The sequence below is a fragment of the Hylaeus anthracinus genome, unplaced genomic scaffold (assembly GCF_026225885.1).
Source record: "Hylaeus anthracinus isolate JK02 unplaced genomic scaffold, UHH_iyHylAnth1.0_haploid 0, whole genome shotgun sequence".
Taxonomy (NCBI): domain Eukaryota; kingdom Metazoa; phylum Arthropoda; class Insecta; order Hymenoptera; family Colletidae; genus Hylaeus; species Hylaeus anthracinus.
The window spans coordinates 7,533,594-7,548,111 of NW_026533254.1; the positions used below are offsets into that span (position 1 = coordinate 7,533,594).

The 14,518-nt window shown below is 43.2% G+C and overlaps 1 protein-coding gene across 5 annotated transcripts in view; it reads left to right on the plus strand.

Moving 5' to 3' along the window:
• Nucleotides 1-14,518, plus strand: part of LOC128887652 (teneurin-a) — a 766,007-nt gene that overhangs the window by 459,207 nt on the left and 292,282 nt on the right. Inside the window, exon 1 of one of the 5 annotated variants that reach the window (XM_054143816.1) lies at nt 5,169-6,012. The exons of the other annotated variants lie outside the window; for them this stretch is intronic. Within the exon in view, the coding sequence (XP_053999791.1) occupies nt 5,973-6,012 (40 nt within the window). The 5' untranslated portion in view covers nt 5,169-5,972. Of the gene's footprint in view, nt 1-5,168; nt 6,013-14,518 lie in introns of those variants that run through there. 5 annotated transcript variants of the gene reach the window in all.

The window sequence follows — 14,518 nt, forward strand, 5'->3', positions numbered from 1 at the left end:
TCCAACGATTGAGGAAGCATTCTAGTATGACAGGTTTGGAAACTCTATTTTACTTTTGCAATTAATCGTGGAATGTTCCAAGAACATAATTTGAAGGAACGTCTAAATTAAGAATGAACTGATGAAATTATTAGCCATTTAGCGAAGCCTAGTGATCGATGCCTTATCTTGCTATTTCTAACCTCGATCCTATCTATCTCACCTTCTTGGGACGCTCTGTATAGGACAGCTGTGTACTGTAACCATCCACTGTTGTCCTTTACGCTATCTGTGTCTGAAATGCGCGCGACGTTACTCCGATGCCTGGATTTCTGCCATTGAGGTGTTCTCATTCTCCAAGTTAAATGACCTTTGAGATTGGCTCAAACTATCAACCTCAAAACATGTCACGTATGTATTAGTTCAGACATCAACGAAACAATACCGAAAGTATGTCTAAATAAATATACATAACCCTCAGACTAATTAATTTTCAGTAGTCAGGAATCCAAATGAAAATACAAATACTTTTGTTACTCTAACCAACCATAGATCCTGCTCCATTAAATCTAGGTCACGTTCCGCCGAATTTTAGAAGAGTTCCATTTTCACAATAGACAAATGCAGACCATCGCTTTCGAGGCATATCTTCAAAGGATATTTTCCAGTAGTTTCAAAATATTCGCAAAAAAAGCAGGCCGTTGTCTGAAAAGGTAGACCGACAGCGGGTTCTCATACAGAGGATGAACGGAAACTTTCCGCGCAACGGAAAGTATCAAACGCGTATTCGAATTCAACAATTTTTCTGTTTCGCGACAAAGGGACTCGACAACACGCGCAGGCGTTGCCGGTTCGTTGTAAACGCGCTGCGAACCGGAGTAACTATTATTTAACGAGTGGAATCGCTATCCAACCAGAGTCTGAAAAAAAGGTCACTCCCCTTTCGTTTCAATTTCCAGTTCGCTTTTGTCGGAGTGCGTCTACCCTATCTGACTATACCTCGGACAGAGGCTTGCCAGCGATAAATTGCAATGATACCCAGCGCCACTTTCCGTGACGAACGAAAGAAAGCGAGATATCTGCCGCGAAATCTGGCGGCTGTCTTTGAAAAATTGGCAAACCCCCAGAACCAAGTCGGTTTCGATGCGAGGCTGCCACTCTCCAAGCGAATGTAGATCAGGTGACGCAGCGATGGGCAAAACTCTTATTTAGATAACATTTTCGAGGAACAGGTGAAAGGAGAGCTGTTTACTCGTTGCTGGTTGCACGAAAATTAAAATTTGAATTTGTTTTGGAAATATCTAAATTTAAATACCGCGTTTAAATTACCGTATACCTCGACCGATCACCTCAACACTCATCTCTTACCTCTGTTTCTTTGGGTGAAAACAAACATTCGAACGGCAACGGATCCGTCCAATTTGCGTACTTCTGCGTGTGTTTGTATCGCCCTTTTTTTTATGGTCCTCATTTCTCTTTTATGGTAATTTTAAACAGTCGGTACGATTTTAAATCTCAAAAGCAACGCATGTATCATTCTAGACGAAATTAAAGTTATTATTTATATCGTTTCTCTATTAAACGAAATCCGTATCCTCTAATCGTCACAGAACTGTAGAGACTTAACAGAGTTTTTCTGTTCAATCGAATAATTCAACGTCGCAAATAACACAGTTGCTCGATTGAATTATCTCTCGGGTTACCATTACATCGACTTTAAAATTCCGAAGCATTTAAACGCCCCACGCTGAACAATGCGGAATCTTATATGACGTTTTACTCTCAGCTGAATTCTGTTTATTTTCTTTCAATTGTCATTCACCCCGTCGCCGAAAAGGTCGAAGGTGGTTCCTCGCTCAGGGGACGTGTAGGTCAGTTCATTAATAATACATCGGTCCCCATAGATTTCCCGTATTTTTATGGCGACGCGTTTCCAGCGATTCATTAATTTCTGACCTTGTTAGCGTAGCATTGTGAAGCGGTGGTCCCGCAACGGTGCTTGAGCGGTGCCCCCGGGAGCAACCGGGGGACAAAGACGTAGCTGGGCGAGAATAAGAGAGAGAAAGACGTTGAGAGGAACAAGGAGGGAGAATCTCGCTTGGCATTGTCATGCATTCAGCACTGGCACATAATAATGACAGGGTCCTTTGTCGTTTATGCGCCCTCCTGTTTTCTGGCTCGCTCTAGTCATGATCGCCGGCTACCTTTGCCCCGTATTCTCGTGTTCCTGCAGAGGTCGCTTCCCTCCTTATGACCTCACGCGCAAAAAGAGTGAGAGCATCGCGTGGCAGGGGGAGCACCCAGAGCTAGCGGGAAATTCCAGGTTTTCCTCGAAAAAACGCGCTCATCTATTAGTATCTAGGAGTAATCCAGAGAGCAATTTGCACCCTTTTACAGGGGATGCTAGGTGGCAGAGTTTGTACCTTTAAACTGGAACTCTTAATTGTCTCTCCATCTCTTAGAATACGTTTAAGAAATAAATTCATCGGTAATCGCTACTTCCCCCTTTCAAGTTAATTAAAGGACTCGATCTCGTGTCGATTCATGTGTGACATTTAAGTCTCGCAGGGCATGTCAATTGTCAGCTATGGAGTCCTAGTAGCAAATTCGGAATCACAAAATTCTCGTTGCAAACAGGCTGAGGTGAAAATTGCTGCCTGTCCCGTTTTCAAGTGAGTTGACGGTCTCGTACCTCAACGACAGGAGTTAGTGTATATTAATAGCGTGCTCAAACCGTTGGACTGGTTGCGTGTTCGTCTTCAGATGGAATAAGGTCAAACATTCGCGAGGAAAGTTCCCGCGTTGAGACATCGTACTGTACACCCGGGCATGTTCTCTTACAGACACCGCCTTTGGCGTTTGAATACTTGGCCACCTAGAATTGCGAATCTGGCGCCTCGAGGGCCCAGGTCTTGGCAGTTTTGCAACCCTTTTGCCCTCACTTTCGTAATGTTGGTGTAACTCAACTTTGAGTTACAATCCAATTGAATGTAAATAAAGAAATCTATTAACCTTTCCCGATGTAGATAAAACTTCCTCTTTCTAATTTGCTTAAGTGTGCATTCTCATTCCTTTGTCTTGTTTCCAAAATTAAACATGCCTCGCGGAAGCAGCCGTTTGTGTTGCGCGTCGGTGAAACCTATCTTTACCAAGCATTTGTCTGAACTCTGCGAGAACGTTCGATCAATTGCAAAGATAGTTTCGCCAATCCTTCCCCAGTTCGTGCTTTCAATATTGCACGTCGATGTTCGCAGAAGACTCCCCGAGAGGGGCGCAATGCCTCCCGTTGGATTTCCGAGCATGATCGAAAGTTCTTGCAGTATTCCGAATTGCGTAACAACCGCCTACAATTGGGATCCTGCAGTTTAGTAACTGCCCTACCATGAGCAAGTTGTTTGAGTATCCTCGGATAGGGATTGAAGTCCAGAGACAGCGTGGACCGTGCAATTGATTCGCGTTTACCAATTCGACGACTAGGATACTTTTTGTCAAGATAGCCCCGACTAGTTGGAGCGAAACGGGACGGAAGTTAAGCATCCATTCTAACTCGTTCGGCAACTCCACTTTGCTGGGAATATTCAAGAAAAGTAGATCATTTTGACGGTTAAGACTGGATGGCAACGAAGATTAGCCCAATTTCCGGGAGAATTACGGAAACTCCGAGTTTCTAAATTCAGAAGCTCCTTGATAGATCGTGCTTCCAACCCGATTCGTCATTTGTTATTCGTAACGTACGCTTGATCTCGATAATCTCGTAAGATTCTAGAATACTTCGTTCGAATGGGGATCGTTTATGCTTCTATCTTCGCAAAGAATTTCTTCGTCCTTACGAACGAGGACATCATCCAATCTCTCTTAGAAATGAAAATAATCTACACCGGGAATCGCTAGGGGGACGAAACCGGATCAAAATGATAATGGAAAATCTGACACTGTGGCCAAGATGGAGCATCGGTTTATTTTTATCGCTGCGCGCGATCCCTTTGCAGCTGTTTGCCCAGAATATCTCGTAGCTTATCATGGAGTCGTCAAACTCATACCTCCATGAAAATTGTCAAAACTGGAGTCAGTAACACTCTAAAAATACACGATTATTTAAACGTATCTTCAATTTCACAGGCATTCGAATAAACGGAAGTTGGGACTGGATTCGTTGTCATTGCTTTCATTTAAAACTTTCGTATTTTGCATTCGGTAGAGGTTTATTAAATTTCAATAACTAAACTGGTTTGTAACGTAGATTATAGGAATCGTGATCAACTCTCGTGGCGTACTGGTAAAAATTAAATCACAGTTTTAACTTGCAAAAAAAATCATTGCACGAGTCTGACTGATGATGTTTACGTTTGCCCCGACTTTCATTTCACGAGTCTGCCACGTGCTATTCATATTTGGGCTTAAATCTTTATCACGAGTCACACTCGCTAAGGTACGGGAAGGGGTTAACAAACTGAAACAGACAAATGGGAACAACGCAGTTTCCATAATATCCTTTATACATGCAAGTATCATCGTATCCACTTTCTAGAAGAGATTAAATACTACACACTATCATTTTCTATCGTCTTCAACCCCCCGGCTCGCCCGGCAAGTGGTGACCACTTCAACCGACGAGCCATCAACAACTTTCCCTCGGCGACCCGACCGCTCTCATCTCCACCCCCGTTTAGCTTCCCTAACGCGGCTAGACTCGGCATTAAAATACATCTCGCGACTCGCGAAGACTCGACAGCCGAGCCAAACCGAAGGAAGAGGAAGACGCGGAGGAAGCAAAAGAAGAAGAGGAAGACGAGGATGACGACGGTGGGTTCGGATGTTGAAGCGACCGCCGCGTTCTGACGAGGGACAACTGGGCCAATCGATACCGCAGCCACCGACGCTGAAGCGCGGGGGTGGATGGCAGAGAGCGGCGGTTGTAGGCCGGTGAACGTTTGCGACGAGGATTCAGGGTTGCCCGAGGGGGTTGTGGGGATTTCGGTGGGGGGCGTAGGTAGCGGTAAGCAGCGATAGGTGGCGGGTAGAATGTCGCGGAGGTGGCAGCTGCGATGGCGCCACTGTTTCCCCGCTGTCGTCTGGCTCTCTATCGTATAATCCACGTTGTGCGCAGACTCTACTCGCGGACCACCGTTTTCCACCCACAATATTGTCGGATCTGTCGTTTTCGCCCGCGTTTCGATTGTTGTTGATACTACCGTGCCGCTGAAAAAATTCTTATCGAGCCGATCGTTTCACCGGTTAACTCCTCGCCGAAAACCGCCGAGCGTTGCCACGCGTGCACCCTCGTACGACCGTCTGGTCGCCGCGAACCCGCGACTGAAGTGTGCAGCATCCCTGAGACCCGAACACCCCCGCCTGATTCATAACCTTAAAACCGTGGACGCGGACCTTGCGCGTGACCGCGACGAACGCCGTGCGAGTGGCGATTTACACAGACATAGACGTCCATCTGGAAACGGCGTGACGCGCATACGTGAGTGTAAACAGCGTCTGCGAATCGGGTGTCGCGTTTCCGTGTGGATGCATTCGTCTGGGGCTGGGACCAGATCGGGAATTGGTCTTGAAAAGCAGCAAGGTGCGACGAACGGGATCACCTGCCCTCGAGGTGTTTTTCGAATCGTTTCGAAGCCTCTGGGCATCCGTCTGAACTATGGGGACCTGAGGGTGAAAGGTGAATGACTCCTCGAGTTTCACTCGTGGAAAGTCTGACTTCTTTACCGTTTGTGACTGTGCACGTTTTCGAACTTTTCGGGAGACACTACCGTTTCCGGTTTGAAAGGAGGAACTGTATAGTGTGTTACGATTTGGAACTAGCAGGGATCGTAGAGACAATACGGAGCAAGAAGTGGCGAATGGGCGGTCTCGCGACTGTTTGAGATGGAAGTGAGTAATAGCGGAGTAAAGTGACCGCTGTATTGGTCGTGATGATCATCGTACGGCCATAAACTGTCGCCAGAGTGATTCAATTGCTACCGCAAGCCGACCCAGCAGCAACGATGCATCACTACTATACGCAAGAAGACATAGATCGTGTCGGTAAGTGGAATTCGCGTTGGAATTGATGTTTATCTCTTTACCGATATTGCTGCACATTTTTTTTTTTATTTCTAACCCCGCGGGGGACGATATTCGCAGCGAACAGGCGCTACTTTCGCGTCGTTTCCGAACGTGATGGAACGTCGAAGCGTAGGAATCGATGGCCACGGAACGGACTCAAGTGTTTGCATCGCTGTGCACTAGAGTGGGTCTCGTTTGATTGATGAGGTGAATTTGTTCATCCTGTTGTTAACAAGCTATTTTTCCAAACGGGTTGCAGGATATGAACTAGCAATCAAAGTAGGTCGCGTTTTATTAGCGTCTTTCTCTGCGCGGGTAGGATCGATAACCATCTTTTTAATCGTTTGTTTATTTTTAACTGACAAGCAATCTATTCACTTATTATAAATTTCCTTCTCTGTTTTATTCTATTGATTCTGTTAAGTCAGATACCGTAAGAACATATTATTATTAATAATGATGGGTGACTTTGTCGTATCCATTATACATTTCTTTCAAGCCTACTTCGCGATTGAAATGAATATCTGTGGTACTTCAAGCTAAACTGTATTTCTTCCTTACCATTATAGTTATGGATTAATCGTAAAGTGATTCTGCTGGTCCTCTTAATCCATTTTTCATGTAATGAGGACTTATTATCATTCACATCGCAAATGTTTGTTATTTCCTCCATTAAAATTTTCTGCAATAATTCGAGTCTGCATAATGACCAGCTTTAATTAATAAATTTCTTCAAGTTCAACACGTTATTAGACTTTTAAAACTCCCAATGGGTAGATAACTATAGTTCGTCGATCGTTCTAAGGTCAGCTCACTTTTAACTCTTGCTCGTCGTCAAGACGAATTAAGAGGGACGCGTTGGAGAACCTCGCCTTCAACGGACACCGAAACGAGACGGCGATGATAATTATTCAATGAAAAAGCACCACTCCGAGAATTGTATACGATTACGAAGTTTGTCGGTGTTCCTTAAACGATCCGAGCGGCGACATCGCGATTTACAATGCAAATTCGGACGCGGCGTATAACTTCGCTGAATTATCGGTCAAATCGCGAGTTTCGTCCCTGACTGTAAATTGTTCGCTCGCGTATTTACACGGAATTAAAGGCGCTCCTTTGAGACCATTCGAATTACCTTACGCCCGTTATTCAATTTCTCGAATTACGCGAACGCGAAACCTATCACGGTAAATGAAGTTTCTCGAACAGATCTCCTCAGCGAATAGAAGTTTTCTCGGTGTCAGCTTTTCTCGGCAGGGTGTTCAATCCCAACCGCGGAAGATAATAAGACGTTTGTGATTACATATAATTCATAACTAGACTGAGAATTATGCGAAACTTTTTTACAGATAGTTAACAAGAATTTGAATCAAAATAGAAGTGTCTCTTATCTTCTCAACGCTATAATATACATATTATGCAGCTTAATTTGTTGATTTCCACATCTGTTTTCCATATTAAGAAACGATATTCAAAGGGTTACTTAATATTCTATTAAAACATTTGTGATGGATATGGGCTACACTCGCTGGTCCCTTGTTGTTTTATTTTAAACTCGAGTTATACAAGAGTCGAGACAGAATTAATTGGTCTCTCGAGGACGCTGAAGACCTACCCTTCTCTCTCTAACTGTGTAGCTACCCTACTGCTATGGATAAATGGTTAATTTATATTAGCGTATTTATTTAATGGAACCAGCACAAAATACGATACTCTTCCTGCTGATTCTATATTTCTTCGCTGCTTTCATCGATATCCAATTTATATTATTATAAATATAATTCACCAATCATTTTTATCCCAATATTCTTCTACATTCATTGATTCCACATGAAAAGATCAAAAGTGACTGGCAGAAAATGTCACACGATGGATAACAGAAACAGGAAGACACATCCGTTTTGGCCCCTCTGACATTTTCGTCACGCCTATATATTTTTTTCGTCCCCTCGCGGCGCGAAAACACGCGCACGGTATTCTTAACATTAACGCGCCTATTTGGGAAATGTATGCAGGTTAGATCCCAGGCGTACTGGCCGCCCCTTGTACCCGGGATTATATTAGGTCCTTCAGGCTTTCCGCGTGGGTCTCCTGCGGAATTTAAATTGGCCCGGATACGATAGCAGCGAAATGAAGGAATGGAATAAAATTTGCAACGCCTTTTTCGCCAAGCGCATCGATTCTCTTCCGCAAAAACGTTTAATTTTGCTCCTAAGAGAAATTTCGATTTGTTGGAAGAGGGTAGGGAATTTTAGTTTTGAAGTAGCGTACTTGATAATTCTATTATACTGCATCGTTATTACATTTCATTGTATATACAGTAGTAGTGTTTAAAACTAAACCTATCGTCATACTTTTGTGTCTATTTCTTCCATAGTCGATTAAATGACTGGTCTTAAAGACACACTTTTCAATTGCATGCAAGAATTTCACGTAATTCTAAATTCAATAATACATGAAACAATTGTATACGTATAATTTTATATCGTATTATTTGTTAGAACTGTACAGAAGAGTTGCAAAACAGTTATTTGCATTCAAATTAGAAATAGTCAAGCATCCACGGTTATTTCATTCATGAACTGATTGCAAACCTTAACGGACGACCAACGGTGCAGTTTTATTCTACATTCATCAGTCATATTCTCTGTCATCTGTACAAGCATCACTTCCCAATTGACCATCGCCAGTTTCTCTACTTAAGGGGTTACACCACTTTGCCCACCCGAATTCTCAGGCTTATCCAAGAATTTTTTTGAAGCGATAACAAGATTTTATGTACATTGAACAAAATTCATCTATTGTATAAATATTCAAGTAGAAAATCATTTTTTGTTCTTTTCATTTTTGTAAAAGTGGCGGCTTGGCAGACGATCTGGTTGAGCGTCTCAAAAATAAACGGTTTTTCCGTGGACACGATGACTCGAGCCAGTTTCAAGCTAGAATAGTGAAACATAATTAATTAGTCTCTTCAGACCAAAAGCTAGTGAAATACATAGCCGTTTTTAAAATAATATGTACTTTAAGCAAAAAAAAATTGAATTTTTTGAAACTACCAAAGCGTCATTTGACCCTTAAAGAAGCTGCTTGCAATGCTGGTGAAACGTCAGGTTACCCTATTCAAAGGTTTACACTCGGAAATCACGAAGAATGAGGCCAGATATTAAGGAGAAATCGGTAACATCAAACTAAAATTACTCGAAAATCCTCGATTCCGGAAGGAAGCGCTGCATTGCCATCAAAATGTTAACTCGGCCGCGATCCTTCACAGATCACGTATCACCGGTCTGAGTCCACGATCATTATTCCATCGGTGCCCCCGTATCGTATCGATTCCACGTAAAATCGTCCATAGAAACGTTCTCCCCAATTGTCTTCGCGGGGGCATTTACCAGATCCCCGGGATCGTGTTCGCGTGAGACGCCACTTGACTCCTTTATTCGCTCGAGCGTGCTCTCGTCGCTCCCCTGTGCCCTGGTAAAAAATGTCGGTCGAATGGATCATGTCCAGGGCTGGTTGGCGATAAACAATAAGGTGGCGAACGAGTAGGACAACGCTGGCATTGTTCCTCGTCGAGGCGGGCGTCGCACGTACGCTGGGTCGCGCGTCCCCGTAACGCATTCTGCTTTAAGGCCGCTCTCGGGCTGCTCGTAAGCAAATTAGAATGGCGCACGTGGCTGGCATAAGTCGGCTCGCTGTCTGCGTGCTCCGTGTGGGGCACGTCGGGCTGGATTTGTAAGGCCACCCCTTTTCCTAGCCGCGTCCTCCGCAACATAGCCGCCCCTTCGCGCCAATGGGCTTTTCTCCTCTTCTTCGTCCGAAGGGCACGGACGCATCGGCAATTACGCCACTTTATTGCTAGGGTTACGTGTCGTGCGCGGAATTAATGCAATCCGCTGGGAGGCTCGGTGGTCCGACCGTTTTTTCGCCGCGTGAATGTTTTCACGGGCCATGACGCCTAGAACTGACGCTACGGGTTTTAATTTGTTTTCCTTTCTTCGGGAAGAAATGGCGTAGGCGTGTCCAGAGTCGAGTGACTGGATACACGTTTGGTCACCTTGGCTCCCCTTTGTCTCGTTTGTGTTGGTAGGTGACGTGATTGTGGCAATTAGGGTTGAGTTTCGGAATCGGACCAGTGAATTGTGGGAACGGTTGGAAGTTACTGCAGAAATGTTTAGGGATGACCTCGGAATGTACTCGATGTTCCGATTCCAAGGTTTTAAGATCTAGGCATCTGGTAGACCCAGTGTCCGTTAACTGAGTTCTGCAAAGATATCTGACTTGCAGATGTTAAGTGATAGAGCTGGGTTTGTAGACAGATTTCTGTGGAACCAGGAGAATTTTCTTTTTTACACAGTATTCCATAGTCTCCATCGAATTTCAGGGAACTGCTCATCATTTTGCAATAGCCTCTAATTCTTGGACGGTTATCCAACCAATCAGAGACCGCGCTGAGCCCTCTCCAAGCATTGTCTGGGCACTCGGTGCGCGCTCTATTCGAATCCTCAATATGCCGCGACTAATTGAATTCGAGGGAATCGATTATGCGACGTTCGTGCCCGTCGACGTAATATTTAACGGCGTGATTACGAACAGACGGAACGACGGCTTTTCTTCCAGTATCGATTTCGCTTGTTCATCCTTTTTTAATGGAAGGCTCAACGCAATCGAGAGAAACGCTCTCGATGCTTCGGCTCGTTTCGCGCTGAGTTATTGTAAACATTGAAATCTGCACGGGGGGATTCGAATGCAACATCGATATTGAATGTCCCGTTTCGTGTTGTCTGGTCACGGCGTAGGTTTTTTCATCTCAATTATTATTCGCAGCCGTGATGACCGTTTCCATATTGTATATCAAAATTGACACTTGAAAAGAAATCGTTGAAGCGCCATGAACCGGGAACATTAACATTTATCTCACCTTCTTGGAGAAGTAAAATAGAGTGTAAGACACGGAAGCGTAGGTGAACGATAAGACGAGGAGAAAAAAACATCTCGACGGATAAAAATGTAAATATCCACGTCGGAAGGGTTACAAGGAGGGACTTTTATCTGAAATGAAATTACGGGTGGAAGTGCTAGCTACGTGAATACATTGTAGACGCGGCAGCGTAGCACCCTCGCTCAATTTGAGTTTTATTTATATCCTCTTGGGGGTAAAATGGGCATTGCTATCGTCGCGGCCGTCAATTGTGCTCTGTCGTCCCTCGTTTCGACTTTGGCATGCGGCTGTCCTCGCGCGAAAATGCGCCACGACGCAAACAAGTTTCTCCCGTAAGTGATCACCATTTTTTCTAAAATTGCATCAAGTTCGTTCAGATTTGATCGTCGATCTACACGGAAATTCCAATTTTTTGTATCCATGGAGGTGTTCTTTATATAGGTGTCGAACAAATTGATATTATCTGAGCTGATATAATGTACAGAATTGGACAATTCATTCTTTCCACACCTTCAAAGTCAGTTTTGCGCAGGTATATGACGAGCCAGGAACAAACTGACGGCCACCCTCCCGATAGGGCTGCAAGTGGAACATGATGAATCCGAGAAAGTTTCTATTGATCCTGCGAGACTCTCTTCTCCTCGCTTCTTCGCTCCTGCTCTAAAATTTGCATAGATCCTGCGAGAATCCAGGTCCCCGTCTTTTCATGGCCTCCTTGCTTCTTCGCTTGGAACTTTTTACAAGACGCACGCACATTAAAATGCGCAGCGTCCTCTGATTACCCTCGAGATCTATCACGAGGGGGCTACGAGTACTGTTAGAGGTAATTAAGCGTAGCAATCGATGTATGAATCGCTGATGATTTGTTATTCGAATGAATAATAAACCACCGGAAGGCATTGTTACTCGTGGATAAACAGGGAACGGTTGATTAGTCACTTCGTAAGCTGTAATACATTTGTAGGTGTAATTAACAGCAGCACAGGTACGGCATTCGAGTTAGAAACTTCGAAAGTAATTTAGTGAAATTGTTGTATTGTTTGTTTGGGTTGTAGAGCGATAATACTGTCAAGCTTGTTTCAATATTGTGTGAAATATTTATGATTACTAGGGTGCAGGTTTTATGCATTGTATGGCGTATACGAATATGAGAAACGTATGCTAAACGTATGCAGAGTAGATGTATTTATGCAGAATAAAATGCTAATATTGTTATATTAATTTAAAAAATATTCAAAGTAAAATCTTCGTGTTTCGCAGATGCTTCCTGTATTAACATACGCCACATATGCGTCATATCCACGGTCTAATAATAACAATATGTGCACAACCATTTACAAATTAATGTGGTAATGGGAACAGGATCATTTATATTGGGAACACGACTGCGCTTCCGAAGCTCTTGTCGATATAAATGCCTATTACTCTTTTAATTTTGATAAACGGTTATAGTTGCTAAATATCACTAACGAGCGATATTGAAAGTCAATATTTATGGACAAGTTGTATCGTGGACATTTAGAATATTAAATCTATAATACAGATGATATGATTACTGTGTTATTATTGAATAATCGATGGATAAATCAAACTTCCAGATTGGTTTAGTGAAATATAAATATTTAATGGTTCTAGAAGTGTTATTCAGAGGTTAATCCCATTAGTGTTCTTCCTTAACAATGATTTGCCTAAATTGAAAATTGCTAGAATTGGCAATTAGGCGCCGATTGAAGTATTCTCTGATTGTTTGGGGAACGAAGAACAAACGAGCATGTTTCCCTGTGACAAGCCTTCGGTACGAAGATAAAAATACAAATCGTTTATTTCGCCCAGCGATATTGTTTCCGCGGGGAAAGTGATTTATTGTTACCCCGGAGGGGATGATTTTTATAGGAGAAGCGGAATCCCATCAAGCGCATAATATAGCCGTCTATCGGTTTCGTTAGAACCCAGCGCGCAATCGACGCCCCGAACAATGCACCCCCAACCGAAGAGCGATATAATCGTTAAATATTTCGTTTCGCCGCTGTATAAATCGTATCAGTCAAGAGTGTTTTTTTTTTATTTGTTTTACTTTTTAATCTCAACTGTTAATCCCGCGGATCGATCCGCGACGACTGGGGGAGGGGTAACTCAATACGGGGACGGCGAACAATTTTCATTCATCAGCGCGAATTCTATCAGCGAAGGCTCCGTTGGAAACGAAGCATAGAAACCAGGAGGGATAAAAAAAAAATCGAGAAACGCGTGCTGGAGGCTACCACTTTTGCTGGCGACCCTCTCGTGCGGTTATGGTCGCGCCATGCGTCGACTCTGCTCGAAAACGAAGAGGGAAAAGAGTTCTATTTACGACTTTGTCGGGTAAAATGGAGATCGTAGAACGTTCTTTCGACAGATAATTATTTATTGTTTATTCATTTGGATAATTAGTGGGTCCAATGTCTATGTTGTACACGACTTTATAACGATATATATCACGCAAAGCATAAAATGGTGTCACACCATGCACATTTTGTAAAATCCACTACCTGGCAGACGTACGATTGTTTCAAAAGTGTAAATGAGAAACAAAGATAATTTACATTTAAAAATATATTCCCTTCGTCAATTAATTTTGATGCGAACCACGCGTGTAAAACCACTGACCATTTTAATTGAATCCTCTTAGTGCATAAATTCCTTCGTACTTAGGGAAGATGCTTCTGAGCATCTCAGGTACAAAGTACCTGAGATTCATCAAAATCCATTGGTACCATGTTTGATGGTCCCTTTGTAAGTGAAAGAAGTGTACATATGATTCTGGAGTTTTGTGGAATTTAGGATTTAGATCCCTTCTTTTAGTGATTAGTCACCCGTAAGACACCAGCGGACTTCTCCAAAGATTCTCACAAGCTTATATTTAAATTCATGCATGTAGTCCCCAGGAGTAGCTAGCCCAAGATACTTCGCCTTATCATCTACCCTGGGGAGCCGCCCTTTCGACTGGCAATAAACTGGATTTGTACACCATGTGCTTAAGCACTCTGAAACCAGATTCTCGCATGTGCGACGCGCAATAGTGAACACACTTGACGCAGTTAAAAAGCATCACCTTTCAGAAGCAGCGCGCACTTAAGTGGTGTCCCAAGCGTATCCCGCGTGTTTCATATGTGAGAACACGGCATAATCCGCGACAGGAGCTGAGATTAGCCAGATTTTCAACTAGGTAGCCTACATACTGTACCTTAATAGTCGTGTATACGAGGAAGAGTGCCAGGTCGATTACATTGCTGAACCCAGTTTCCAGTTTGGATCCTTGCGTTCGTCGAGAAACTGACCTGTTAGTGTCAACTGGGATGAGATGCAGTTCCAGTACTTTGTAGGAATGTAGTGATTAACCTTTTGACAGGTAAGCATTTTTGGGAAATACACAAGGTTTATAAGTAAACTTTATTCCATAACATAAACAATATTTTATTTCTTATATATATTTGGCTACATACTTTAATACATAAACTAGTAAGAAATTGTATATATGTTATTTATTTAATAATTATATTGTAT